Genomic DNA, 26,660 nt, shown 5'->3' with positions numbered 1-26,660 from the left:
TCCTACCGATAAAGCGAAGTCACCAAAAGCAAGAGAAGGGGAAAAAAGCCGGAAATCTATTGTTTTTTTTTTTTTTTTTTTGGGGATGAGTAAGCTGGGTTTAGGCAGACCCCCACCAGATATCATTAGAAGAAAAGAAGAGAGTACAAAGAGAGAAGGCCAAGGGCCAAATAGGCAAAGAAGAGGCCCACAAGAAAAGGAAAAATTACATTCTTAAATATCTAGTTCCATCCCTATCTGCATTAAGGATTTAAAAAAAATCAGCTGGAGCCATGAAGGGAGGAACGTGTTCTCCCTTGTAAGGGAAGCTTCTCTTAGAGAGGAAATAAGCAGCTGCATTCGCCTCACGCCAAACATGGGAAATACGCCATTTTTCAAAGTCCTTCAGACTGTTTTTTTATCTCAAGAACAACAGGGATCATTTCCCAGGGGGAGTCCCCCGTGCCCTTGATCACGTTTACAGCAAAGAATCGAATCAGATTCAATCCAAATTTTTTTGATATCTCTTCTTCTCGCATGGCAGATTCCATCCCTAATAGCTTGAATTTCCAGGTGAAAGATTTCATGAGACTAATAATTTTCTGAGAAAAAACTGATTAACATTCCACTTTCTTCCCTTAGAATGCCCCCAGTACCGCCGCCTTCATCGGTCCTTGAAGCATCAGTATTAAGTTCGAATTCTTGACGTTCAGGCCGGACCCAACTGCAGAATCTAAGCTCCTTTGATTTCCTCAAATGCCTATAACCGAAACAACCAGCAATGAGCTTCCTGGAAGAGTTTGAAGTGGGCGAATAGAGAATTTTTACTCCGGTGGGAAAGAGAAGACAGGGAGGCTGAAAGGAGATTAGGGTGTTGATTTATCGGATGAAACGCCGGTTCAAGTCTTGGTCTTAGTTTTATTTTAAGGTATTCCATGGAAACGTTATTTATCTTGTTTTGTCTAATTCAGTTTCATCATTTCGGGTTTTTAGGGTTTATTTGGAAGCTTGTTTCAGCTTTGATAGAAGTCTAAAATTTGACACGGATATGATTTTGAATACCCCAAACCAGTAGATACCATTTTTTTTTAATAAAATGACAGAATTATCTACTATGCTTGGTAAAAGTTGCAGATAGTTATCGATTATATCTCTGAGGTAGAAATAGGCGCCTAGTTTGTAGGGAGGAAGTTATCCATCTTTTTTAATGGTAATTGTGAATTTAAAAGTAAGGGCGTTTCGTTGTCTTTGTTTGTGTAGAGTAGATTATTAGGTGAAAGGTCAATGCTTCTTTCTTTGCACTGGTATCGGAGTCTACGTCCACAGGCGGGGCCACATATAGCGTGCCCTCCACTCACCCTCCCACGCCACCCCCAAAGACTTGCAAAATTCCTTTTATAAGTACAACCAAAAAAAGGATTTACCATCGTTCACGAACGCCGCTAAAAGATACATTTACCCGCGTTCCTGAGCGCCGGTAACGGTAAGCGGCCCTCAGTGTAAATTCCTGGCTCCGTCCCTGCTACCCTCTAGTTTTCAAGCAATAAACCCTTACGATCATTTTTGCTTATATCAACTGAAGATAGTTCCTTTAACGATTTTTGCTTATATCAACAATACAATGAAATAAATAACCCAACAAATGGGAAGAAATACACTTTCGGCCTCCCCTCCAGATGGGGATAGCAGACTTATTCTCCATTTGCTATGGGATAGTACATCATGTAAAAAAAAACAAGAGAAAATGGGTTTCTAAGTCTCATAACAACAAATACAACTTAAAAAAGAACTTGCTAATAAACCTTGCTAACATGCAGAGATGAACCCGATTCGGAGATAACCACAAAATGATCCATTACCTATTTACCTCTTAATAAGAAAAAATTAAGTAAACATGTTCATTCTAATCACCTCCTACCTGGGATGAATCCACATCCATTTTTTCGTGGTGGAATCTTACCACAATACAGGTGATATTGTCGGCACTGCCACGTGTGAAGGCGGTCTCGGTCAACTTCTGGGCGGCTGACTCTGGTTCTTCCTCCATTCTCGCAAGAGAAACAGCGTCCTTGTTAAGCAAAAAAAAAAAAAAACATTCAAACCATAATAAATAAGGAGTTGATAGGATAAAGGATAGGCATGAACCAGCTTCAAAATGAAAAGAAGGGGGATAAAATCCAGAGTCAAAAAATTGGTTTAAGTCCCAGATGCATAAAGGATAAGCATTCCAAATCCAATCACATTTTTTGTTTGGTTGTTTGTTTGTGTGTTTGATAACTACTAACCTAGGATTGGATCCAGCATCATTAAGGATTGAACCTGGAAATCAGGTCCTTCACAGCTTGAAGAGCTGACCTATCTGACGTCAACCCAGTGTGGGTGAAGGAATAGATTAGAGCTGAAACCCTAGACAACCATTGACTTTGTATAAGATGAGAGTGCCATCAGACGGGAACAGATTCAGGTAGTGGGAAGGTAATTGTTTTTAAAAATGGTCCGATCTCAAACAAGCGTAGGAAAAAAAGAGTGCCGAGAAAGAGTCGCAATACAAATTAGCATTGGAACATTTAAAAACCAGGATCTGCTAGCATCCATCGCATAAGGCATTTCGAGGATGGTCTGTTGCATGTGAGAGCATCCACCTCATGAATGAAGACAAAATCTGCTGAAAAGTGAGCCTGTGTGGCTGCTCTCACATGCAACAGCCCATCCGGGAAATGCCTGTTGCACGGGCGCTAGCAAATCCCTTAAATTTATATTCGAGAGAGCAAGCAAAAAAGAAAGATTTTTAAGCACTGGGGGCAAATTGAGCAATTTGGGTGGAAGATTCTTGTTACTAAAGACCCAAACCCTCTCAGGACCGGCAGAAAAAGAGCTTAATTGGGTTTCAGTGGCAGCGTATAAAAATGTTTTAGTACCTCCAAAAAAAAAAAATTGTCTTAATAGAAAAAAGGACAAAGTAGCAAGTAGATATAAGAGTTTACAAGCAATAAAGTTGATTGGATTTGGAATCAGCAGACAGTCAACACATTGCTAATTGGAATTAAGAGAAGAATATGCTAGAGGGGGACAAAGCAAGAGAGCATCAAAAATATAAAACAGATTTTAATACTGAAAGCATCTGGAAATTGCCGGAAGCAGGCACAATGCCCTAAATTCATGCAACTATATGTAGAACTAAACATCCAAATAAATGACAAAATCACTTTATGAAAGGGAAAAGGAGCATCAATAGAACCTATTATCAGGCTTCCCACTCAAGGACGCACCTTGCACAACACAAGGCAGGTGCTTGCAGAAATAGGGACGGATGATTGAGACCCCACCACCAGATCAGATGATGCTTGCATGTCCCATCAAACAGATTACCCTAACTGCTCGAAAATGTCTTGCAAATGCCAATGGTAATGTCACAACAGTTTAAGAAAAATAAAACCCCTAGCTATTTGATTTAGTGATTAGGATAATCCGTTTGCAATAGGACCGGCAACAACGTTTGAACTTAATGTTGACCCTTTCGATCAACAGCCTCAGTTGACATGTGCATGTCGTATGTAGTATATTGGTGAGCCACAAAATGAAAAAGAAAAAGGAGTATGGGTTTTCATCTTCATTCAAGTTTATTTTATTTTTTCCATGTTAAAGTATAAAAGATTTAATAACACCTTCTCCACCAGCTTAAGCTTTTGGAGTAACTGGTTGTTTAACATGGTATCAGAGCAGAAGGTCATGAGTTCAAAACTCCTTGATAAAAATCCACATGCAATGGCCAAACCCAAAAGAGAGGCCACATGTAGGCCAACCCTAAAAAAGAGGGGCCCCACGTGAGGGGGAGTGTGAAAGTATAAAAGATTTAATAACACCTTCTCCAACAGCTTAAGCTTTTGGAGTAACTGGTTGTTTAACATTCCAAAATCCAAGTATCCAATGGAACAATTTGAGAGAGAGAGAGAGAGAGAGAGAGAGAGAGAGAGACCTCATTTGGCACTACATCCCAAAGTCCATCGCTAGCTAGCACCAAAAACTCTAATTCTTCATCAACCACTGCTTTCTAAAGCATATATACGAAATCGTAAGTTATTATTGCCTTCAGGACGCACATGCAAAAGTTACACTAGGTCTGCTAAGACAAGAATCATCTTCCAATAAACCATAACAAGATGTCTTTTCTTCATAAATGATGGGGATTATTTGCCTCCATCCGGAATTATTCAATGGTATTAATGGTCCGTGGCTGGAGAAGCATCATAGTAAATGCCCATTGTGTGTATGTGTATGTGTGTGCGCACAAGTGTATTTGTGGCAGATCATGCTCTGCAACCCAGGTGAAAGGTGCATACGCAAAACCTACGTTTAGGAGCATTATGTGCCACCCAAAGGAGGACAGGATGACAACCTTTAAGTAAGAAAGAAGATTATAGAGGAGGGGTGGGGGGATGATGTGCGTGTTTAACAACCACTTTAAACCTAATAGAACCTTCATTCACTTCCCCTTCTACAAGCAATTATTCAAATCTACACAGCATTACATAGAAATGTCATGCTAAAGTTATATAAAATAATACTTCACAATACAGATACAATTCTTTTTTTTAAATGATAAATAAAAATATAATTCTACAACATATCTTTGCTAATATGAAACTCCTTTGGATATCATGCTTTATTTTTTTTAAATAATGTTATTGTAACTGTCTCAACCATTCCCTAAGAAAAATCTAGGAACTAGGAAACCCCTTCCTATTCTATAAGAGGTCAGTATAGCTTTCGATTTCCATCTTTCAATTCCATAATGTCATATATTTTATAGTTTTTATCTAATATTTGCTAGTAGAGATTATATAATTGCCAAAATGTTCTAACTTCTAACTTTTGTTTGCAGTTACAAAGTTCCATAAAGTCTTTCATTCTTCGGTCTTGATTTACACCTTTCCTAGTAATATGTTACATGAAATCATCTTATTTTTTCTAACTAACCTTCAAGAGTTCAACAAATTAGAACTTATACAAGGCCAAGAAAAACAGGGCAATTGAAATAGAATGAAAATGAAGGAAATGTACATGTATTTTATAATTTTGTAAGTGTTATACGAGTAATTGATGGTATGTGGTATCTATGATATATACATGCAGTAAACACACGTACGTGCGCGCACACGTGTGTGTGTGTGCGCGCGCGCGCGTGGGTGTGCGTGTGCATGTGTCCTTAATAAAATAGAACAAAAGAGAGCAGCATCATTGAAAAATGGTAGTTAATAATAATAAGATAAGGAGCTAAACAAGCAGATTTTGAACTGATAAAATAATGATAAAGGAAAAAGTGAGTTACTGAAACCTTCCTCAATTGCAGTTATTCTGGTGGGGGATTGCCGAGATCACCCCCAAAATTCATAAATTAACAGTAGTCCACCATAAGTGTCGAAGAAATAAGGCGGCTCCCAAAATTCTTAGTCGAACGTTTCAAGAACATTTCTTACCTGAATCTCAGGCTCAACCACGATAAACTGTTTCAGTAAGCGGTTGCCAATGCACGTGACATGGCCAGCACGCGTCCTACCTGCCAAGTACCTGTAAGACCAGCATGCCAACAAAACACGAAATGGACTTGGACCTTGGGGTTGGCAAATAAAGATTTTCTTTTTCTTTTGAATGATGTCAAATAGTGATAAATTAATTCCATTTATTACCTTTGGAACTTAATTTCACACAGGGTACAAGGATTTAACATGGAACTCATGATTTGAACTTTAAAATTCAATGGATGCTAGATTTTCAATTGTTAAATATCCGGCCAAAAGTTTCACAGGCTTCATTTCAAAATTTGGGCTGATTGGCTTCCACAAGGTTTTAAATGAAACCAAAATTTCCAAATGCATGACCTGCTCCCAGTGCAATAAACCTGAGTGGTCCACAATTGAAGTAAAAACCCATTTCTATTATGGGTGAGAAGGATTTAGGAAAGCCCCAATTAGTTTTCTATTTCTATTTCGTTGATTAACCTAGGATCAAACAGATATAAAATTACATACATCATGATAAAAGCCCATTTTCGCACATGGCTCAATCCCACAAGTAATAATTCAATTTTGAGAGAATTTTTTTAACGAAAATATATCAAGAATGAAAAAAGATTATGAAATGATTTTTTATTTATTTTTAAGAATAACTATGAAATGAAAATTGTAACAGCATTATAGACCTTACTGCATGGCATAGGTTCAAACTCAGTTCAATTGTGCATGAGCCAAATTACCACCGCCAAAAGACTAACAGCAGGCACAGAAATGAAAATCGTATAGATTACAGAATGAAAGGGGACTTACCAGCCCACATAACAACTCCTCCAGCATCCTCAATTCTCTTACGCTCATCGCTTCTATTTGGTTTATGATCTTCAGAAAGTGGTATTGCTGTCCAGAACGAAGAACAAAAAAACTCACTTTAGGAATTTTCAGTTGCAACTCATTGCTTCTTTTTTGGTGTTATATAAAGTAGGCAATATCAATCACATAAAACAGCATAATCAAAATTGCAAGAGAAACTGTTCTTCGAAAAAGGAAATTACATTGATTGAAAAAGAAAACAAGAATGCCGGTGATTCCAAAGCATATGTAGGGGTTGCAACAGCAAATAAATAAATAAAGAAAGAAAGAATAATAATGACAAAGAAATGATAGACAGTTGTCACCCATGCCTAATCAAGTTCACACATTTAATGAGTACATGCCTTCTTCAGAAATTACAAACTTACCAAGCTACCAGCCCATGTCAGTTCCTCACCCTCACCCCATCCTCTTCGACAGCAGAGATTCAAATCTCATGAATTATTGATCTCCATGGACACCAATAGAACTCCCATCACTACAACAATCCCACATTTAAAGAAAGTTTTTATCTGATATGGAATTGCAGTGATAGATGGGATTCCCTATACCTTCAGACAAGTGTGGATGGACTGCTGAACCAAATGCATTGGAGCTTTGTGACCCGACATGCAGTTCTACCAACAACATTAAAGAACCATCCGCGATCCAAAATCAACAATCAAATATGGTAAACTATGGCCAGTTGGGATGCTAACCTGGTCTTGATCTAAATGATGTCCAAGCACAACTCACGCAAAAAAAATCATAAACTACCAAACCCAGAGAAATTAATAATATGTGGTGAACAAGTCTACTTTTCCCATTCCACCTTGATTTAGCAAACTCGGCCCAAAAGATATGATCAAACAAGAAATTTTTTTTCTGCGCAATAAGAATGCTTCAAAAACTCACATCCTGCAGGCTGCAAATATGGCACCATAATTGATAACATTGTTTAGCCAACGATATTAGGCAAATAGCTTTCTAAGTGATACACAGTTCCCATAAATTCAAAGGTACATGCAGAAAGTACCTTGGCCTGCCTTTGATATTACTGCACGTGAATCTCCAACATTTGCTACATATTAGTGGTCACCAACCAACACCGCTGTTGAAGCTGTCGAACCATCATCTCTGTAAGTGTTTCTTTCAGCTTCCAAGAAATCAGAATCGGTCCTTCGATATGTTTCACCTGCAAGTTGCAAAATAATATCAAATTAAACAACAAACAATGACCCTCGAAGATTATATAAAGCTGTGAGACAAGAAAATCGACACACTTACAGCAATGCAGAAATAAGAGTAGAACATACTTATGGCCAATTTAGTGTTTGTCATAAATTGTGGATGCTTCATGAGATTCTCAAATAGGTGTTCCTTTAAATATTCAGCAGCGCGTGAACCACCATGACCTGTAGTGGCAAATGGAAATAATCAAACATGGAATCTTGTCCTTTGAAAAAAAACTAGAAAAAATAAAAATAAAGGAGATAATCCAACCATCAAATATCCCAAAGAGGCAAACTGGCTGCCCATCAATCTTGAACATTTTAACATCGTAGAAATCTTCCATGGTTGCTCTATTTCCTCTAAAACTCGAATATCCACAAGTCAGCCTTCCATCTTCACTGTCAATCAGTCAAAAGATCCATGAGACCATCCTTATGTTGGCCTTCCAGACGAAGGAGAACCATATCAATAGAATACTCAAAATAGGTTACTTATATATGTGATAGAAGTTTTAAGTATCCATTGAGAGGCCATAGCCACAAGCTTTTCTAATCACAAGCACAAAAAAGAAGTTAAAATTCCTTGCTACAATGGATCTAGAGATGAATTCCAATTCAAATGCAATGAGTTCTGAAAAACACACAACTATGCAGGTAGAGTCGAATACCAAGAAACAAGCAAGGTTATAAATTTCGGTTTCGGCCGAAATTTCAGGGGCAACTGAAACCGAATTTTTTGCCGAAATCCCGAATTTTAGAAAGGAATAAAAAATTAATATTTTTTTTTTCAAATTTCACCGAAATGGAAATTTCGGGGTAAGTTTCGGCTGTTTTGGTTTCGGTACGTTTCGGTCTCCGTCTCGACCGAAATCCGAAATTTCGGATTTTGGTCTAAATTTAAAACCATGGAAACGAGACAGTCGGAATCCAAAACTAATAATGCTGAAATTCTGTGCAGATGATAATCTATTATGTGGCACAAAATAGAAAACCCATCAAGTTGAAATGAAATGTGGATGATCTCCGCTATATGAAAACCAATCAATTTCAAATTGATTACAGACTTCAAGAAAACTTTATTTGGTTTGTACCAATAGTGAAGATGGATTCCAGCAAGCAAGATATTACCAGTTTTAACATAACAAAAAAACAAAAACAATTTCTAAGTGCATAAGGCAGTCTCCTTCCTAGTTAACATGGATCAGGTACATAACAATCAGTATGAACCGCATAGTAAACTTGATAATGAAGAGAAATGGTAACCAATTGAAGCAGCCCAAGAACATATTGCAGTTATTTATCTGATACATAAGAGTTCCCTGATTTATCGAAAATCATTCTCACCACCGCATGAAGCCGAGGAATGTAGGCAATAGGCATCAGATCCCTCCACTTGTGCAGGCACAATTTCCGGTCCACTCCTCATGATACTCCAGAATAACTGCAACAAATCCATGAAATCCTCCAGTCCCCCTCTAGAATATGGTTCATGTAACTTTTGGCCTCATTCGATTTTAAAGTCAAATCATCTCGAATCATATGACAGGTGACCAATCTCTTCTTTCTTGTTTGTGCTCTCCTTGGCCTCTAGTAGTTTAAAGTTCGAACCGACAACTCTTCTAAACTTTCAATTTTTAGAGTAGTATTGCCTTCTAGGAAGAAACACGGAAACACCATCTCTGCAGAGCGGGGTAAGGCTGCGTACATCTAGCCCTCCCCAGTACCCCGCAATGGCAGCAGCCTCATGCCTCATCCAGTGGGCCGCCCTTTTTTTATTGCCTTCTAGGAAGCGTAGTGTGAACACATCAATTTTTTTTTTTTCATATAAAAATTACACTTTCAAATATTATATAACTAAAGCCTCTCTATTTCTGTTTGGACCCTTCCTCGTGTTTGTTCATTAGAAAGATACAGAGATCCATCTACTGCTGAAGAAGAGAATTTTAAAAAAAGAAAAAAGAAAAAACACTTCATATTTTCAACACTTTCCTTCTTCCACTACAATCTTCCAAATCGAGGTGTCACTTTCACATCACTACAATGATCTGGATCTTCCCATGGTGGCCTCCACAGCCCACCTCATGTCTCCCCATTCAGCCATCACAAGCCTACCTCCAACAATCAAACGAGTAATGCAAGGAACCCCATCCCTTATTGGTTCATATTTTACTTTTTTTATTGATTATATTCATTCTTAATCCTTAAGTAGATCATCATATCAAGCACTAGCCATTTTCACACATGATTTAGCATCCATTTATATGTGACAGTTTTTAAAAAAACAGTAGACTACATTGCAAAATATTCAAGTTCCATACTCGCTTCAATACGTATTTCAAACCGTCAAGCCATCATTAAACACACTAATAGGAATAGCCACTACTTATTACTAGTTAGTATAATATCTTTGCAGCAATAAAAAAACTACAGTAACTTGTCAAAAGTCAAAATTGCTCGTGCCTAGGAGAATGTTAGTTCATTAAAAGCTTATTTCCGATCGCATTATCCTCACCTAGTTTATCACACATCAATTTATCCCACCTCTATAATTTATTGCTGTTTTTATACTTTAGCACGCCCAATGGGAGTAGAGTGAGCGCTAATCCTCAGTGACAAGTGTGACATACATTTCTCTCCTGATTGTGGTAATAAGCAAGATCATTTGTTGAATTAACTGATCAAGAGAGACCATAAAGTTGGATTTTTCTGGAACCGCCGCACGCGCGCGCACATGCACGCACATACACACACAAATCGTACACGGATTAAGTTCATTTAATTCTTTTTCTTTCTTTCAAAAGATAATTACAGACTATTGTAGGCTTCAAGGAGTATTATTTCATTCGCATTCTCACCAGATGTTCTTTCTTTCTAAAGCTGCTCCTCCCAGTCCAGGCTGGTTAAGGGCAAAATCTGCCTTTTTCACTACTTATTTCGCCTACAAAAAAACACTCCTCAAATATTGTAATCCCTTGCTTGCTTGTGTCCCCTATGGAAGACAGGAAAGAGAATTGATAGCTAACAATTGCCCAGGAGCAATGTCAAAGTTAGTATATAAAACTGAATTGATTACCAACAATTGCCCTGGAGCAACATCAAAGCTAGTTTATAAAACTCACAAGATTTAAGAGGATCGAAGTTTCCGTGGATAGGCAGGGGACAAAAATAACTTACTATAAACAACAGATGTGGCACTGAACTTATTACATAACGTTGAAGACAAAACAATTTGAAATACAAGCATAACAAGCATGTGCTTAGAAGGTTCTGAATGCTTACCCATGCAATCTGCAAGCATAAAGAAGCAAACTTTGACAAATGTCAGCTTGGCATTTCTTAACAGGATCTGCATGCTTCTCCACCCGGACCTATCGATAATCATGAAAATGGACAAAAAAATTAGCTTTCTGAAATACATTTTCAACAAATCCTAAATACTACACCAAACTATTATTGACAAAACTGCCCTTTAAGCAATTCTAAAATCATGATTTTTTGCCCCAACTTATTTTTGTCCTCGTATTAAAAGCAGTTGTAGTTTAATAACAAAGATATAAAAACAAAACAAAATTGGGAAAAAAATATTCCTTTAGAGTTCCTCAAAGGGCATTTTTGTCAAAAAAATGTCTAACATTGCCAACACAAATAGTTTAAAAGTTTTGGCTGAGTTCCGACTCTGGGTGACTATTTAGATTTTTTTAACAAAATAGGGACTTGCTCGTAAAAAAATAGTTTTGGCTGAATTCGTGTTCCACATGCAATATGCAATCATTAAGAAGCAAACTTTGAAAAATGACGAGTTCATGCGCGTCACGTGACCTGCATGCTTCCCCCCATAGCAGCCAAGGAAAAAATATTCCCAGAATGACCTAGAGATTAGAACAACTCTACAAAAGATATGAGTCCCCAGTTCCGTTAGCGTCCAAACATATATACAAATTCACCCCAGATTCAAAGACCATGCTATGAAGAAGAGCATCATGAAAACGTTCAAAGACTTCGATTAACTATCTAAATTCAGATAATTAACAATAAAGCTACATTTGCAGACTCCAATGAGGTGGAGATTAAGGTTGATTGATCGTCATAGCATCCTAAATCAGGTCACTGTGGTAGGGGACTCACTCAATGTGATAAAGTGATTAAATGGGACTCTTCCCTATCCTTGGAGGTTTGCTCAATGGATTGATGGGATCTTGGATCGAGTGGAGAGAACCTCAATTTCTTTCCTCAATGGAAGAGGGTCAGCGGACACGCTAGCTTGGGAGGAGGCTTCCAGGGCGTCATTGGAACTTTTAGATTTTGTCTCCAATTAATGATCATTCTTTTATATTTTTGGTTTTTCTCCTTCATTTGCACTGTACATTGATCATCTCAATTGCCGGGCTAAACCCCCCGTCCTTTTTTCGTTATGATCCCATTCTTTGGCATTCGAAGGAAAACAATAAAGCTAGGTTTGGATACAAGATATGCATTAGTGACATCGAAATAAATGAGCAATTATTGAAACATTGTGATGATACTAAAGCAATAAGCTGGAATGCAATCATGGGCCAAGCCAATGAAAAGACAGATACTACTCCCACCCCAAATGGATTAACAAACAAATGGCTTAACATGTCTCTATTAACAATCACATGTATTGGCATTACAAAAAACAAAATATAGTAAAAATACCTTTTCCATCCTCCACTGGCATAACCCCCAGAATCAGTGTGAGTCATCATTGTTCTTCTAATTGCCCTAAATTTGCGACTGAAAGGATATGTCAAACCCCAATCTCACATTCAATTCCCTCCTCAAATCCTTCGACTGCACCTTTACCCGCGCAAAACTCGTGAAAAACCTCACTCCAACAACTATATTCCTTACAAATGCCAGAATTTCGTCCCGGACAAACAGAAATAAGAAAAATCATATCCTCTCTTAAATTCCTCTGAATCAGGATCCAGATAGCCAGTAAGAAAAAAAAAAAAATCCTCCTTTTAATTTTCGGTCGAATTGCTTAAAAGAGGAGAGATCCAACGCACAAATAAAATTGTTTGTATTAGTTAAAACTTTCTTATCGAACCAGATCCCTACAAGAAACTGTGCAAAACCTTTGCAAAAGAGCGTGATCTGTCCTAAAACCTTCGATCCTATGCGAAAAAACTTCTAAAATAGAAATTCAACATTGAAAAGATCGGATTCTAGAGATCTTTAACGACTCGAACAATGAAAAAGGAATTGCATTGAAATCCAAAATTGGAAAAGGAAAGGATTTGATTGGTAGATCGATCTCATTTCGCCATGGATTCTTAGGAAAAGTATCCTAAATCTAGGTATATCTTAAACCCTAGACTGTACAAAGACAGTGAGCTGGCGTAGGGGATTAGATTTAGAGGACACTGTATAATCAGCCGTTCACTTTTCTAGCTTGGTTTGACGGGCAGGGACCCCTTCCGGTTTATTAAATAAAAAAGAAGGATGATACGTTTAATAACCCTATCCTTGAGACACTAGATAGAGAAGACAAAAGGAGTGAGATGATCCAAGAAAGACACTCCCTAACTGGAACTTGAGGCCCCTAATGTTCCTAGAGCTCCGACTCAATTTCCTAATTCTTTTCCATCATGCTTCATCAAATGTCTAGGATAATCTAATTAGGCTCTGTTCACTTGTTTTTCCGGGAAAGGAAAAGAAAAGGTTTCCCGGGAATCTGATGTGGCATTAGGAAAAGAAATCCAGGGAAACTGTGTAGGAAAAGGTTTCCCGCGCCTGTTCACGTGTGCAGAAACTGTGTAGGAAAAGGTTTCCCGAGAAAGCCCACCTTTTTTCACTAGTTTTTCCGGGAAAGCAAATCCGACCAAAATAGTGGGATTTGGTTTCCCACACTTGTGAGAAAAGAGACATTTCCACATCATTTTTGACAATTTCCATGTCATTATTTGACATTTTCCACCTAGGCTTGTTACTTTCTCAGGAAAGCAAGTGAACACCAGAATTCTGTCTTGTTTAGGTCTTGTCAGGGAAAAAAGAGGCTGTTTTTCAGGGATTTGCTTTCCCGGGAACGCAAGTGAACAGAGCCTTAGGGTGGGATCCAAGGTACATTCGTTCATTTTCCTTGTGGAAAACTATACTCGTCTTCAAAGATATTTTCTACACTACATTGGTGCATTGTGATACTGGTTTGTATAGCCATGGCCCGCTACAGTGCACCGTGTGTGCTGTGAGCTGTGATAGGTATGGGTACATGGTATTCAACTCCATGTAGCGACAATGAAAATTTTTTAAAGTATTCATTAGCCGACGGATTATGTCAATGGGTCTTTGTTGTATTTGAGGTCATGTGAAGGAAGTGGTCTGCAACTCTGTTTCTGGTTTTGCTTTGTAAAATAACAGTTTGAAAGTTGTGGTAGAAGGAAAAATGCGGGAGGATTTTGTTGACGAACAGGGTTCTTCGTGCTACAGGGTGATGTTTTGGTAGTTTGTTCAAGTTCTACCAAATTTGAGTTTCTCAAAGTTCTGGGTTTTTCTATGGTGTGTGCAAATGTATTTTCTCTGTAGGAATCACATTAACGGGCAAAAGAATAAGTGGGGAAAGGGTAAATTTTCTCTGTCCATGAACAAAATATCCCACCCATCAATGGCCATGAACCTGGTTTGGAAAGGGCTTAGTTTTCCCAGTCCTCTTATTCTGTTTGCCCTGGTTTGTAATTTCAGTTCACATTGGCTTGTTTTTTCCATGTTTTCTTTAGGTTTGTAGCAATAAATAAATAGAAAATGCATATCTTTCATTTTTTCAAAGAATAAGTTCTTTGCTCCCACTTTTTCTTCAATTCTATCCACCTCTTTGTAACACAATGTAGTGCACTTACTACGGCAATATTGCCATAGTGGGTCGCACTTGATTGATCTGAGGCGCCAGGCCTTGTTTTGGATTTCCTATGGCCCAAAAATTGTGCTAACCATTCGATTCGAATATTATAATGACTTTTGTATTTTCTTCTGCTGAACATTATCATGATTTGTTGATCCCACAGATCCAAAATAAGGTCTATCAGATGAACGGTTTAGATCAATCAAAGGTTATGGTTTAGATCAATCAAAGGTTATGCTCTAAGGGGCGCGCGCCACATTGTGTGTTACAGTGAGGTCTTGCCCTACTGTATCAACTATCATTCCTCTTCGGTCAAATCCCCTAGATGGAAATTAACGGAAATATCAACCGCATCTGACTTTTCTTAATTAGTAGATTATTCTGTGTTCTTGATAGAGTATAATATTCAGCAAACCTAGTAATTCCCATTGAAATAAATGCAAAGAGGGCAGCATCCATTAGCATTTTCCAAACAAAAAAAGCAATGAGGGCAGTACCCATAAGTTTGAAGATCCAAATCATTCATCTGCAGCCCTACAACTACGAATGGACCCTACCGCCAAAATCTCAGGTAAAAATCCCCTCTATTGAACATCTAAACATTTCAATTTGTGGCCAGTAAACAGCTAGTTAAAATTAAAAAATAATAAGGCAACAATCCACATTCAGAAGTAAAACTATCTAGTAAGCAGAGGGCTAGGCTTCTCTATTAAGGAGTTTTTTGCCGTACAGCCCGTCTATAGAAGGTTCAGTTGACTAAACTCTTTGAATCAGCAAAAAGGTGGATCCCACATATACTTTGTCCAGCTCTTATTTTCCTTGCACAGACAGTACACTGTTACAATCCTGGAAAGCTCAAGAAAAAAATTAAGAAAAAAAGCAGAAAACAAATATGGAAATTCATGAATGGTATCATTTTCATCATTTCCTCATTGTTATGATGAGTTGGTCATAGTTCAAAACTCAACCAATTTCTTGTATCACATTTTCCGGGTTTTAGACGGAAATTTATGTCTTGGAAATTGAGCAGTTGTGATAATCGCCAAAGCCTGCTACAGTCAAAAGGCTGCATCACCAAGAGCTTTGGCTCATCAATAATATCTCAGTGTCTATGTGACCCAACCAGTTTTTAAAAAAAAAAAAAAAAAAATGTAGACTGTAAACACACGAAGCACATTATCTTCAATATCAGTAAACAGCATGTGATATGAACAAATAAGCAAACAACAGCATCTATGTAAGCTGCACCAATTCAGAAAATCTCCTAATGATTGTTGTTAGTAGAAAAAAAACCTTTTACTGTACATCAAAGAAGGGATTCCATTTTACATAGATAAGCAGAGGAATTTACCGACCTAGGTTGCTAGAGAGCACAAGTGGCTTCAGTTCAGCATTCATCTTCTTAGTAGAATTGCTGTGCAAGATAGAGTCCAAAGTAGAAACACCTTCCAATATATATTTCCCTTTGTTAAGCATAATGCAATTTGCCCTGCCAAACCAATTGGAGGTTAAGAGTCTATGCCTCTGAAAATAAGAAGAAATAATCTCTCTTGAAAATAATGGTTAAAATGACTTTATGTTTAGATGATATAGTTGATGGCTTCCAAATATACCTTAATGTCCCATTTGCAAATAACAATCATAAATTATTTACAAATAAGAACCGACTTTGGTGGTATCCAAAGAAGACCAAAGTGAAACTTTGTAACTAAAATCTGTATGTCTTTGTAAAAGTATTAGTAGTGGATTTACATAGTCTAGTTGTCCACATCTGTCAAGGAATTCTCCCAATTAGCAAATCCTTATTCTAATAGATGGATATCATGTTCTTCTGACCATATCAGGGTGGAATTTAATTGGAACTCCTGATATAGATCCCAGAAAAACATAACAGAGGGTAGAGAACACACAAAGGTAAGGCATGGACAGTTACCTCATTCCATAAGCGACATCGGTAATCTCGGCTCTAGTAGGCAGACCCAATTTAACAAGTGATTCTAGAACTTGGGTTGCCCAAATGACCGGTATATGTGCAGCATTACAAATGGAAAGAATTTCTTCTTGCATATCAGCCAGCCTATCCCACCCACATTCAACGGCAAGATCTCCTCGAGCAATCATAACACCTAAGGGATTTGGAAATTGCATCGCCTGTAGTAACAAGAGAGGCAACTTCTGAAACCCACTTTGAGTTTCTATTTTTAGTACAATCCCAAGTTCTTTAACCTTCCATTTCTCCAGCTCTTGCTGAACAATAACAATATCACGGACATCTCGAACAAATGAAATGCCTACCATGTCAGCATTGGCCACTACAAATTCAAGATCTCGTAGATCTTTTGACGTGAGACCTTCAAATTGCATCTCACTCCTGGGAATATTGATGGATTTCTCAGAACCAAGTTTAGAACCTTTTGGACTCGCATGAGTGATCGAAACAATAATTTCTGAGATACTAGCTCCTTGTATTACTCCCCAAATCCTTCCATCGTCAAATGCAATTGGCTCACCGGGTTTGACAGAGTCAAAAAGACGGCCAGAAGAACAAGTTATCCGAGCGGCACTAGTTGCAGACCCACCTGATTTATCCGAAGATAAACAAGGATCTCTAGAAATAATTAGTAAGTCTCCAACTTTCAATCTAATGAATTGCTCAACAGGAGGCACATCAACTACTCTTCCTAGTGTATATTTTCTCTTTTTCCCCTTGACATACAACATTGTGCCTGATTCAACATAAGTAGTCCTTGAGCACTCTGCCATAAAACCAAAACCAGCAAAAACCGAAAACTTTTGCGAAATCCTTAGTGCCCTTGGTCTTCCTCTAACATCAGAAAATCGAACAACATTACCTGCCTCAAGCTTACCAAGAAATCGATCATCATCCAAGTATAGAATTGCATCTGGCGATAAGTGAGTAGGAGGGGGACCAGATCCTGAATAAGACAACCAAACTTGGGCAGGGAATATCACATCACCCTTATGATCCTTCTTTGGGGATATTTTCATCACATTAGGACCCACATTTAGTAGGCCAGTCCTGAGTTTTGGTCCTGCCAAATCCATGAGAATGCGACATGATTTTTCCAGCATTTGGGAGCTATTCTTTACGTGTCTTATGATCTCACTCCAAACACTCGGGTCATCATGGGCGCAGTTAATCCGGACAACATTTGCTCCGGCCTTGAGAAGATCGGATATAAATGTGTCGCTCTGAGTAGCTTCTCTGCCGACCGTTACCATAATGTGAGCAGGTCTCCCATTTGGAAGTGAACCAAACAGTGACTCTGCATGGAAAGAAGCCTTTTTCCTCATAGCATTTACAGTGAAATCTCCCTTTTTTTCATGGTCTGAGCTTTTCTGACCAGCAATACTACCCTTTTTGTCCGTAACATCAATCTTTTGAGGCATCGTTAGATTCGTATTCACTTTGGTGCTCGAAGAATAAGATTCCAAGCTTTCCAACATATGAACGCCCGCAGTAATCCTTGCAAGAACATATGGATTGATGGTTTCCAAATTCAGAATACCAATGGAAGAAAGGCCTTCCTTAAGTTGCTGTACATCAAGGCATTGTAATGCCAAATAATGTATTAAGTTTGTTGCACTCGCCAAGTACTTTCTGCTAAGAAAGACCAATCATAAGATGGAAGCTCCGTGGCAAAATTAAAATGAGGGAAAAGAATTAACAATGATTAGTTAAAGAACTGCACTAAAATAGATGAAGTGATCGTCATAGTTTTAAATTTCGGCCGAAATATTTCGGTGTAGGTTTGGACTGACACCGCAAGTACATGGGATCGAAAAAGTACAAAATTTCAGCAAACTTTCCCTGAAATTCTGAAATTTCGCCAAATTTAAACCGAAATTTCATTTTCCACCCTTAATTACAAAATTTTCCACAAAATGTTAAAGATTTCAGCCAAAACCGACATTTAAATCCTTGGTGATCATTCACATACCTGTGGCACATCTTAAGTCGGGAAGCATTCCATTGTTCCAGTGCTAACACATGTAAATGCACCGCCTTTAACTTATCAAGAAGGTCTCCTTGAAGATTCACCGGATATCCAAAAAACCCCAACTCGGGGGATGAGAGACACTTAGGGTTCTCTGCTTCCAAGCTGGGAGCGGATTCAACAGATTCCAAATCCGAGACCCCAGGACTAAGATTATCCTGTGAGGCCTGAACTGAAGAATCGAGCATTTCATCATGACAACAAGGTTTATGACTGCATCTTTCAGGTTCATCATTTCCACGTATACCGGCAAAGACTAGAGAGTTTGAAGGGGGCTTTCTATTCGGTTTGACAAGCAGCTTGATGAGGCAATTCCCGGAAGTTGCTCTTGTCAAAGGAAGCCTACGTGTGGGATTTGAGAATTGTTCACTTTGTTTAAGAGAGGTGAAATTTGAGGGATTAACAATCTGCACTCCCTGTCAGTTGGAAATGATACAATTGCATAATGTTCTGAGTGCTAATTTCTTTAGAAAACCAAAAATGCCACATTTACGATAAATAAATGTTGCACAAACAGAACTTCCATGGTTTGACAGAGTGCAATGCATGTAGTAAGTTAGTAACCCCTTAATGTATTTTGCAACATATTCCTTAATGTATTTTGCAACATATTCCATTTGTTAAGATGGATTATGAAACTAATGGTTTGCAGCCTAACACACAAATTATTTTGTAACAATAAAACATATGTTGATACTGATTTTATGGAAACACTGACTAATGGATTCATCTCAAGAGGGTTCCTTCAGAACTTGAGTACAAGGAAATTAAATTAGTAAAAAAATCTACACACACATTGTGAAGGGATTCCAATTGTTGGTGGTGGATTATGAAACTAACATCTTAAACCCTAACAGAAGTTATTTTCAAACTATGAAAGATATCTTGCCACTAACTATGAAAAGATATCTTATAGTACTTTGAGTACAAGGAATTTCAACTGACAAAAAGTACAAATTCTACACTAATGTTGAAAAGGATTTGAAGGAAAACTGACAAAGTTTGAAACTTGCACAGAAACAGAGACCCATTTGTATGGGAGAGCTTGTATTTTGGCAGCTTAGTATAAACCTTGCTCATATCCATTTCTTTTGAAAAGTATGACTCGTTCTAGGAAGTTCCCCTTTATTTATTTATTTATTTTAAATTTTTGTTATTAATTCATGAAGTTCCTGCATTTTGGCAGCTTAGTATAAACCTTGCTCAGATCCATTTCTTTTGAAAAGTATGACTTGTTCTACGAAGTTCCCTTTTATTTATTTATTTATTTTAATGATTCCCTTTTATTTATTTATTTTTATTTCTTGTTATTAATTCATGAAGTTCCTACTCATAAGAGAAAAATTACACTGATGCCTCAAGTAGTTGGGGATTCATGCTTTCATGTAGTAAAAAGGATCATATTTCTATAATATAGTATTAGCGGTAATAATAAAAAAATTGAGCAGAAGTAATAAGTATTTTGAGATACACTGTTGGGTAGCAACAGAAAAAATGCAAGTCCTTCTGAATCTTAAGAAATCAAATAATAGATCAAGATGGACTCTGTAGGCATTTATTCTTTCATGGAGCAGGGGATTTGAGATTGCAGTATGCAGTAAGATGTTGAAAGATAAGAGGATTGTAGTGTGGAATCATAATAGTTAGGGAAGATCTGTCACCATGGTGGTAAATCCCTTTCTCCATGAAAAAGACTAGATTCTCTAATCATTTGGACCCTTGATTGCTATCCCTTTTCGATAAGGAGGCAGACAAATTGATAAATTATACTGTTGAATGTATTATGTTAGCTACCTGACATTACATGCCCACTTGTAATAGTGAGGCAAAACATACCTTCTGTCATTTTGATTTATTCTAACTGGTAGCTTTGTATCTAATAAATTTTGTTTAACTTGGTAGAATAAAATGACCAGATAAAATTTCTTCTGGAACAATAAATTGACCAAATTTACAAAACCCTTCCTCCCAACCACGACTTTATTCGATTCGAAATTAAACACTTCGAGGATGGAGTAAATTACATGGAGTGAGCACTGATTAGTAACTAAGCAAACTGAAACTGCATGAAGCATCATCAACAGGTTTGCTTCTGCAAGATATCAAGCAGACACCTGCAAAATTTAGCTTAATCAATACCAATATTTAATTTCACAAGTTTGAAGAGAAGAGAAACAAGAGGAAAGCTAAAGCAAGAATAAAATGACATCTGATTAATCGAATAATTGTGAGCAAGTACAAGATAGACAAGTATACAATTTTTTTGAAAAAGAGAGCACAGTATGCATATTAAGTTCTTCGTAAGATAAGTATCATTCTTTTTTTCTATTGCACGGTGAGTGTCGAAATGTAATCTTTACTTTTAGCTGTACCGTATGTATAAGTTAATGGAAGCCCAAAGTGGAGAATAGTTTTTCCACATTCTCCTCATTTACTCTCCCGCAGACTCTCTTGGTACCAGCACAAGGTTATAGTATCTCACTTTCTCTAACTCCTCAAATTCTTTATACTCAGTGTTTACTGGCTTTTTCCAAGATATTCTTAAGAGTTCTTAACAGAGCTCATTGCATTCATACTAAAGAGGTCCATTGAAGCGGGTGCTGGTAATCAACCCTTTTTCTTTCTGTTTTTTAATCAGGATCAAGCTAAAGCATAGTCCGATATGAGATGCACTGATACATTTTGGACTTTGGGTTGAGCGATATACAGTGAACAATGGTTGTATCATCCATACACGAACTGTTTACCCAACAAACAAGTCTATCTCATCCAAGACACATGTATTAGACAATGTGGTCCGATACACGTGTTTTAGACAATGAAGCTCTGGGACACCCTTCCTTCCACTCCTTCCGCCCAATTTCCTTACTAATTGGACGATGCCAAAAACAATTTTTTATTGCTGCGAGTTTTCAAGGGATAGTGAACTTGTTTGTTTACCATTTAAAAAAAAAAAGTGAACTTGTTTGTTCATTTGTTGAAATTAAATTTGGTTTGAGTTGAACAATTTTGGTGCTATTGATTTGAGGTGTCATAATGAACTTTGATGGAGTTTTGAGGCGATGGAAGCTCATAAGAGCAGGATTTAATTTTTCAATTTCTTGATAACATTTAAGATATGCATATCAAGTTCTAAGCATGTCTCAAATGGATTGAATAAAAGAAAAAGCCTAGTTCGGTAAGACATCAATATGCATGTCACGGTTCACAGAATGGAATAAAGCTTGAGGGGCATAAGGGAAGGAGACCCCTCTCATTAGCATAGTGGGAGAAGGTATGAGTAGATTAATCATAAAGGCAAAGAAAAGTAGTATATTTGAAGGAGTTATAAAGAATGACATAGGTTCCAACTCACATCTCCAATTCGGCAAAGACACTCAACTTTTGCCAGGTGGTCTCAACAAATCACTAACCTTAAGAGGGGTTTTTTAAGCAGGTGGAATTGGTCTCTGGTTTGAAAGTGATCATTGGGAACACTCCGATGGTGGGGTGCAATGTGGAGGCATACTTAGCTCATTTGGCATTCTCTTTTGGTGTGGAAAGGAGCTCTTCCCTATCTCCTAGTTGGACCTACGGCTCGGCTTTGACATTCCTTCCAAGAGCCTCTATGATGAAGTGCATTCTCCCGTAAGCATTGAAGATCCAAGACAAGAACCAAGGCATGAGAGAAAGAGGGGTAGAAATATCAAAAGTTACTCAAAAGGAAAGGGAACTCGTGGCTCACAAAATTGGGGTCCAATCTCTTATTTCATTGGAGTTTGTTTATGTTGCTTAAGTTAAGTTGATAAAGCCCATTATTTCTTATTTATTTTAAGTCATTAGGAAGTAGTAAATTAAGTGACTTTTAAATATGGGTTTAATTTCCCCGAAATATTTCTATTTTCATCCTCACAGAAACAAAATCTACATGATTTCCTTCCACATCATTATTTCTCCGAAATTTTGACCAGAATTCCCGAAATTCTCAAAATTTCCGAAATGCGGCTGAAATTCCCAAAATTCGACCGAATGGTCGGAACGACCAAAAAATGGTAAGATGTGATTTGTATTTCATTAATGTAGAGAATGATATTTGGTAGGCAACATCATTGAACTGCACGACAAAGTAACCGTATCTTATGCATAGGGTGTCAGATTGGCATGAGACGAACAATATCTCGTAACTCTGATATTGACACAGAGTTGGGGTCCTTAGAGGAAATACCAGGGAAGCAGGATTCGTACCTGAAGGTGGGGATTCGCGATTCCCCGAATCGCCAATCGGAATCGTGATTCGATTCGATTCCCCGATTCTAGGGAATCCCGAATCGATTCCGTCGGAACCCCGATTCTCAATTTTGGGAGCCTCGATTCCCAATTTATGGAAACCCCGATTCCCAAGCGATTACCTGCGAATCCCCAGCGAATCCCAACTATCCAGCGACTCCCGGCGAATCTTCGTCGACTCTCTGGCAAACCCACGATTCCCGCTTCCAACCATCCCAGGAGCCTTCGATTCCCGCTTTCGAATCCCGAATCGAATCCCCCTTTCGATTCCCGACCTGGCAACCTTGGGAAATACCACAAAGAAACCGTATCTTATGCATGGGATTTCATATCGGCATGAGACAAACAATATCTCGTAACTCTGGTATTGACATAGAATTGGGGTCCTTCATTTGCATATGTTGCCATACGTTTCCGTGATTTTACAAGATTCCCACCGGAATCGAAATATTTCCGTTTCTGTGCCGACTGAAACTGAAATTTAAAACCTTGGTTATAAATATGATGTAAGCTCACTTTTTAGAGCATCCTATGACATGATATAAAGAAGATTTGGAGGTTTTTTTCTTTCCGTGTGTTCTTGCTATAGTTTTTTTTTCTAAACGTGGGAGTTAGAAGGAAGAGATTCAACTGGAAGATTTCTTACATCATATTTCTACAGAATTGAAAGATCTAACTTACAAATGTAATCAACCTAGGCCTAAACTCAACTCAACTCAACAAAGCCTTTCTCCCAAACTAGTTGGGGTTGGCTAAAATGAATCCTTTAGAAAAATTTCAAGAAGAAGGTGAAAGGAATCTACCCGGCTCTAGTTGGGTTCTTCTACATGGATCATTTTCTTCCATTCTATCCTATCCAAGGTCATGTTCTCTGTTAAAGGGTTTTTGATACACTTCTTGATTCACAAAAATCTTATTATAAGGGTTTTTGATGGTTGAGAGTTTTGATAATTATATTTATCATAAATTGGTATTGGGCCTACATTATTTGGTATCAGAGCATCCATAGTAGATTTTGTCAACATCGCTTTGAAATCCCATTGTGGAGAGGATGGAGAGGAAACTTGCTGATTGGAAGAGACTACATTATTTGGTTGCACATTGTCTCGGCAGCCGTCAGGATTTTGAAATAACTTCAAATTCCATTCCTTGTTTTGTTGCCAACATTGCTAAAAAAAAAAAATTCCAATAGACTCCCAGACACATGTCCTATGTAATTATTTCAAGTTTGCTGAGGTGGCAGTTATGTCGCCTTCTAACTTTCAAAGCAAATTATAGAAAAACGGTAGAATTTTGGTTGAAAAATCTTGGGAATGGTGCCTTTTTTCTCTGTTTTATCTCTCTTCCCTCTCTTTCTCTCTTCACTCTCTATATTGGTAATGACACCCCTACTTATTCCCCTACTCTCCGAGTCTATGTCACGTAACCAAACACTACTGTAAGTCTATTCCAATATTCTCCGAGAGGTAATACTTGCCTCCTCCCTTTTGACTTCTTATTCCACTACCCTCCAAGCCTATGCCGTGCATCCAAACATACCCTTAGTGATATGTGTTGTCGCGCATGTCTAATAATTAAGTACATACCAAATTTCACATGTATATAGATTTATTTATACATAATACATACACCTCATTTCACATACAGTTTATATAAATATAATTATGTAATAGATACTGGTATAGTATGCCACTAATACGCTTACAATTTTGGTTTTGGTATGCATTTCAGTGGGGATGAAAATGGAGACATTTTGGTCGTTTCGTGTCTGTTTCGATGGAAATTTAAAACTCTGGTATGATATGTACCAAATTTTTGGGTATCCAGTATGTATAAGATTTCTGATGCTTTAAACTTTAAACCATGGTTAGGGTTTGGTATCCCTAGGGCACCCTTTCTTCCACCCAAGTTCTGCTTACTGAATAATACAAAAACAATATTATTATTGTTGTAACTTTTCTAGGCCTTATGAAAATGTTATTCCATTTTTTCAAATTAAATTTGGTTTGATTTGCTCAATTTTGGTGTTGTGGATCCGAGCTGTAATAAAGAACTTTGATGGAAGTTCATTTGAGCAGGATTTGAGTATTCGATTTCTTGATAGCCATTAAGGTGTTCTCTCACTATCTGCTAATTATAAATTGGAAGCAAACTTTATTAAAAAAACGAATAGAAAATGGTAGAGAAGTTCAGAGGACAAAGAGAAGAATCGGGGCACTTAGGTGCTTCCTCTTGAAATCACAAAGGAATATAATTTCCCATTGTCATCGAATTCTTATCACATCCTAGCTAGGGCATCAGCATCTTTATTAACCTCATAAAGGATTTGATGAAAAAGACCTCTAAGTTTCATTCCAAGTCTAATATACTATATTCTATGCGGTGAAACTTCCAATTGTGAAATTCACATGAAATCAAGAGACAAATATTCTCATTAGTATTCCACCCAAAACGTGATTCTCAACTATCTAGGACACAGAACTCAAACCTAGGGTGAAATCCTTCTTGGTGAAGTGTAACAATGTGTTTTCTACTGCATCAATCACCAAATTCAAATGAATTCAATATCCAAATTCCAAATTTCCTGATCAAAATCACATCTGAATTCCCAATTTTTTTATTGACATGAAATTGATATCTGCTAACTTCACCAAGATTCTATTCGAAACCTAATTTGCATTCTACATAAAAGTTCTATGGCAACATCAACCGCTCTGAATACTATGATGCCATTAAAATTAGTGAAATTAATCAGAGGACACGAAAAATAAAAGGAAGAAAAAAATTATATATAAAAACATATGAGCTGTGCACATGGATAGAAGGAGAAAAGATTCAAATCATGAAATGAGAAACGAATAAAAGAATCGGAGACTCAGAGAATCCGAAAAGGAGATGCCTGTGTTCAGATGAATCTGGAAAATTAGGGTAGATAAAGCAACAGAGACTAAGAAAAAGCAAACAAAGATATGGATTCCAGAGAAAAGCGTCTGACGATCATATATATAAAATAAAACCCTAGAAAGCAGGAAACGCGTTCAATTATGTGAAGAGTATAAAGATTTTTAAGAGAAATGGAAGAGAAAGTACCTAGGGTTTAAGCAAGAACGCGTTCTAGTTGGTGCTTAGGGCTAAAAAAGGAGACATGGAGACAAATATGAAGGGGGAGTGTTGAGAGCGCGTGCCGGATTCTTTTTCACGTGTCAGATTCGAAGTTTGTGTTCCGATGGTTCAATAGGCTAGAAAGAGCTACGGCCATTTCTTTTCGCATATGATAAATTCGCACCCCCGTAGGATAATTCGCACCACCTGTTAACGTGATTTGACTTCAAAACGCGTTAAAGTCTGCCACTATTCACGTTATCATCAGTGGTGCGAATTTTTCATCAACCTTTGTTTCCAGCGAAAACCGCTACGAGGAATAAGAAAATGTAGGAAACCCTCATCGACCGTACACGTGGCACTTTATGATGATCGGAACCGTTGATGTAGTGGGCTTACATAAGTCGAACCATAGCTTTGTTATGATCAGTAACACACGCATCTTTCTGATCAGGGTGAAAACCCCTCCCTTCGTTAGGTAAGCTAAAAGAGGATCAACTTGTACCATCAATAGTAAAAAGCAGTATTTGGCCCTAGAGGGGGGGCATGTGAATTCGAGACCGTTGATCTTGTAGAACATCACGAGATGACCCACATGGTCTTGGTCACATTGTAATCTGATATCTGATGCAGGTTTTTTTTTTAATCAATGGCCAAGATCATCCAATCAGGTTCTTCTTTTTTGGGCTGGTAAGCTTACTTGAACCCAAGATATTGCGATTATAACGAAAAATAACTTCGAATTGAGATATCCATACGGGACTAAGCCTGGTCAAGGTATTATTACAGTAGAGCTCCTAAAAATTAAGAAAATAAAACGTCAATTTTAAGTATGTGTTTT

At 37.7% G+C, this 26,660-nt stretch overlaps 1 protein-coding gene and 1 pseudogene across 4 annotated transcripts; both read right to left on the bottom strand.

Moving 5' to 3' along the window:
* Window positions 1-1,577: 1,577 nt before the first annotated feature.
* LOC143860436 (putative protein phosphatase 2C 52) lies at window positions 1,578-13,113 on the bottom strand (annotated as a pseudogene). Its single transcript, XR_013239712.1, has 9 exons — window positions 12,251-13,113; window positions 10,853-10,941; window positions 7,845-7,972; window positions 7,658-7,756; window positions 7,378-7,536; window positions 6,303-6,389; window positions 5,457-5,547; window positions 3,956-4,030; window positions 1,578-2,047 (listed from the first exon to the last, which is right to left on the bottom strand). The product of XR_013239712.1 is annotated as a putative protein phosphatase 2C 52 (transcript).
* Window positions 13,114-14,999: 1,886 nt separating this feature from the next.
* Window positions 15,000-25,961, bottom strand: LOC143860307 (pyruvate kinase family protein). 3 transcript variants are annotated; one of them, XM_077370882.1, is made up of 6 exons: window positions 25,808-25,961; window positions 20,476-20,565; window positions 18,395-18,867; window positions 16,366-18,054; window positions 15,788-15,921; window positions 15,000-15,498 (listed from the first exon to the last, which is right to left on the bottom strand). In XM_077370882.1, exons 2-6 carry the CDS (start codon window positions 20,527-20,529, stop codon window positions 15,491-15,493), a joined length of 2,358 nt encoding a protein of 785 aa, XP_077226997.1. In that variant the 5' UTR covers window positions 20,530-20,565; window positions 25,808-25,961; the 3' UTR covers window positions 15,000-15,490. The 3 variants fall into 3 exon arrangements, with proteins under 3 accessions (XP_077226997.1, XP_077226999.1, XP_077226998.1); XM_077370884.1 differs by having other exon boundaries at window positions 15,000-15,278; XM_077370883.1 differs by having other exon boundaries at window positions 15,000-15,250.
* Window positions 25,962-26,660: the final 699 nt, after the last annotated feature.

Source organism: Tasmannia lanceolata, unplaced genomic scaffold, assembly GCF_043159265.1.
Source record: "Tasmannia lanceolata isolate RefF3 unplaced genomic scaffold, GAP_Taslan_0.1 ptg000037l, whole genome shotgun sequence".
NCBI classification, from domain to species: Eukaryota; Viridiplantae; Streptophyta; class Magnoliopsida; order Canellales; family Winteraceae; genus Tasmannia; species Tasmannia lanceolata.
The sequence above is the reverse complement of the archived record's forward strand: the minus strand, read 5'-3'. Positions and strand labels throughout refer to the sequence as shown.

Excerpts from the sequence above, each read along its gene's own strand:
- LOC143860307 (XM_077370882.1), bottom strand. The coding sequence starts at position 20,529 with ATGATGCTTCATGCAGTTTCAGTTTGCTTAGTTACTAATCAGTGCTCA. Across the intron at positions 18,868-20,475 it reads CTAATCAGTGCTCACTCCAT|GGAGTGCAGATTGTTAATCC; the intron begins GTAATTTACTCC and ends TCCAACTGACAG. Across the intron at positions 15,922-16,365 it reads GATGTCGCTTATGGAATGAG|GGCAAATTGCATTATGCTTA; the intron begins GTAACTGTCCAT and ends TTGGTTTGGCAG.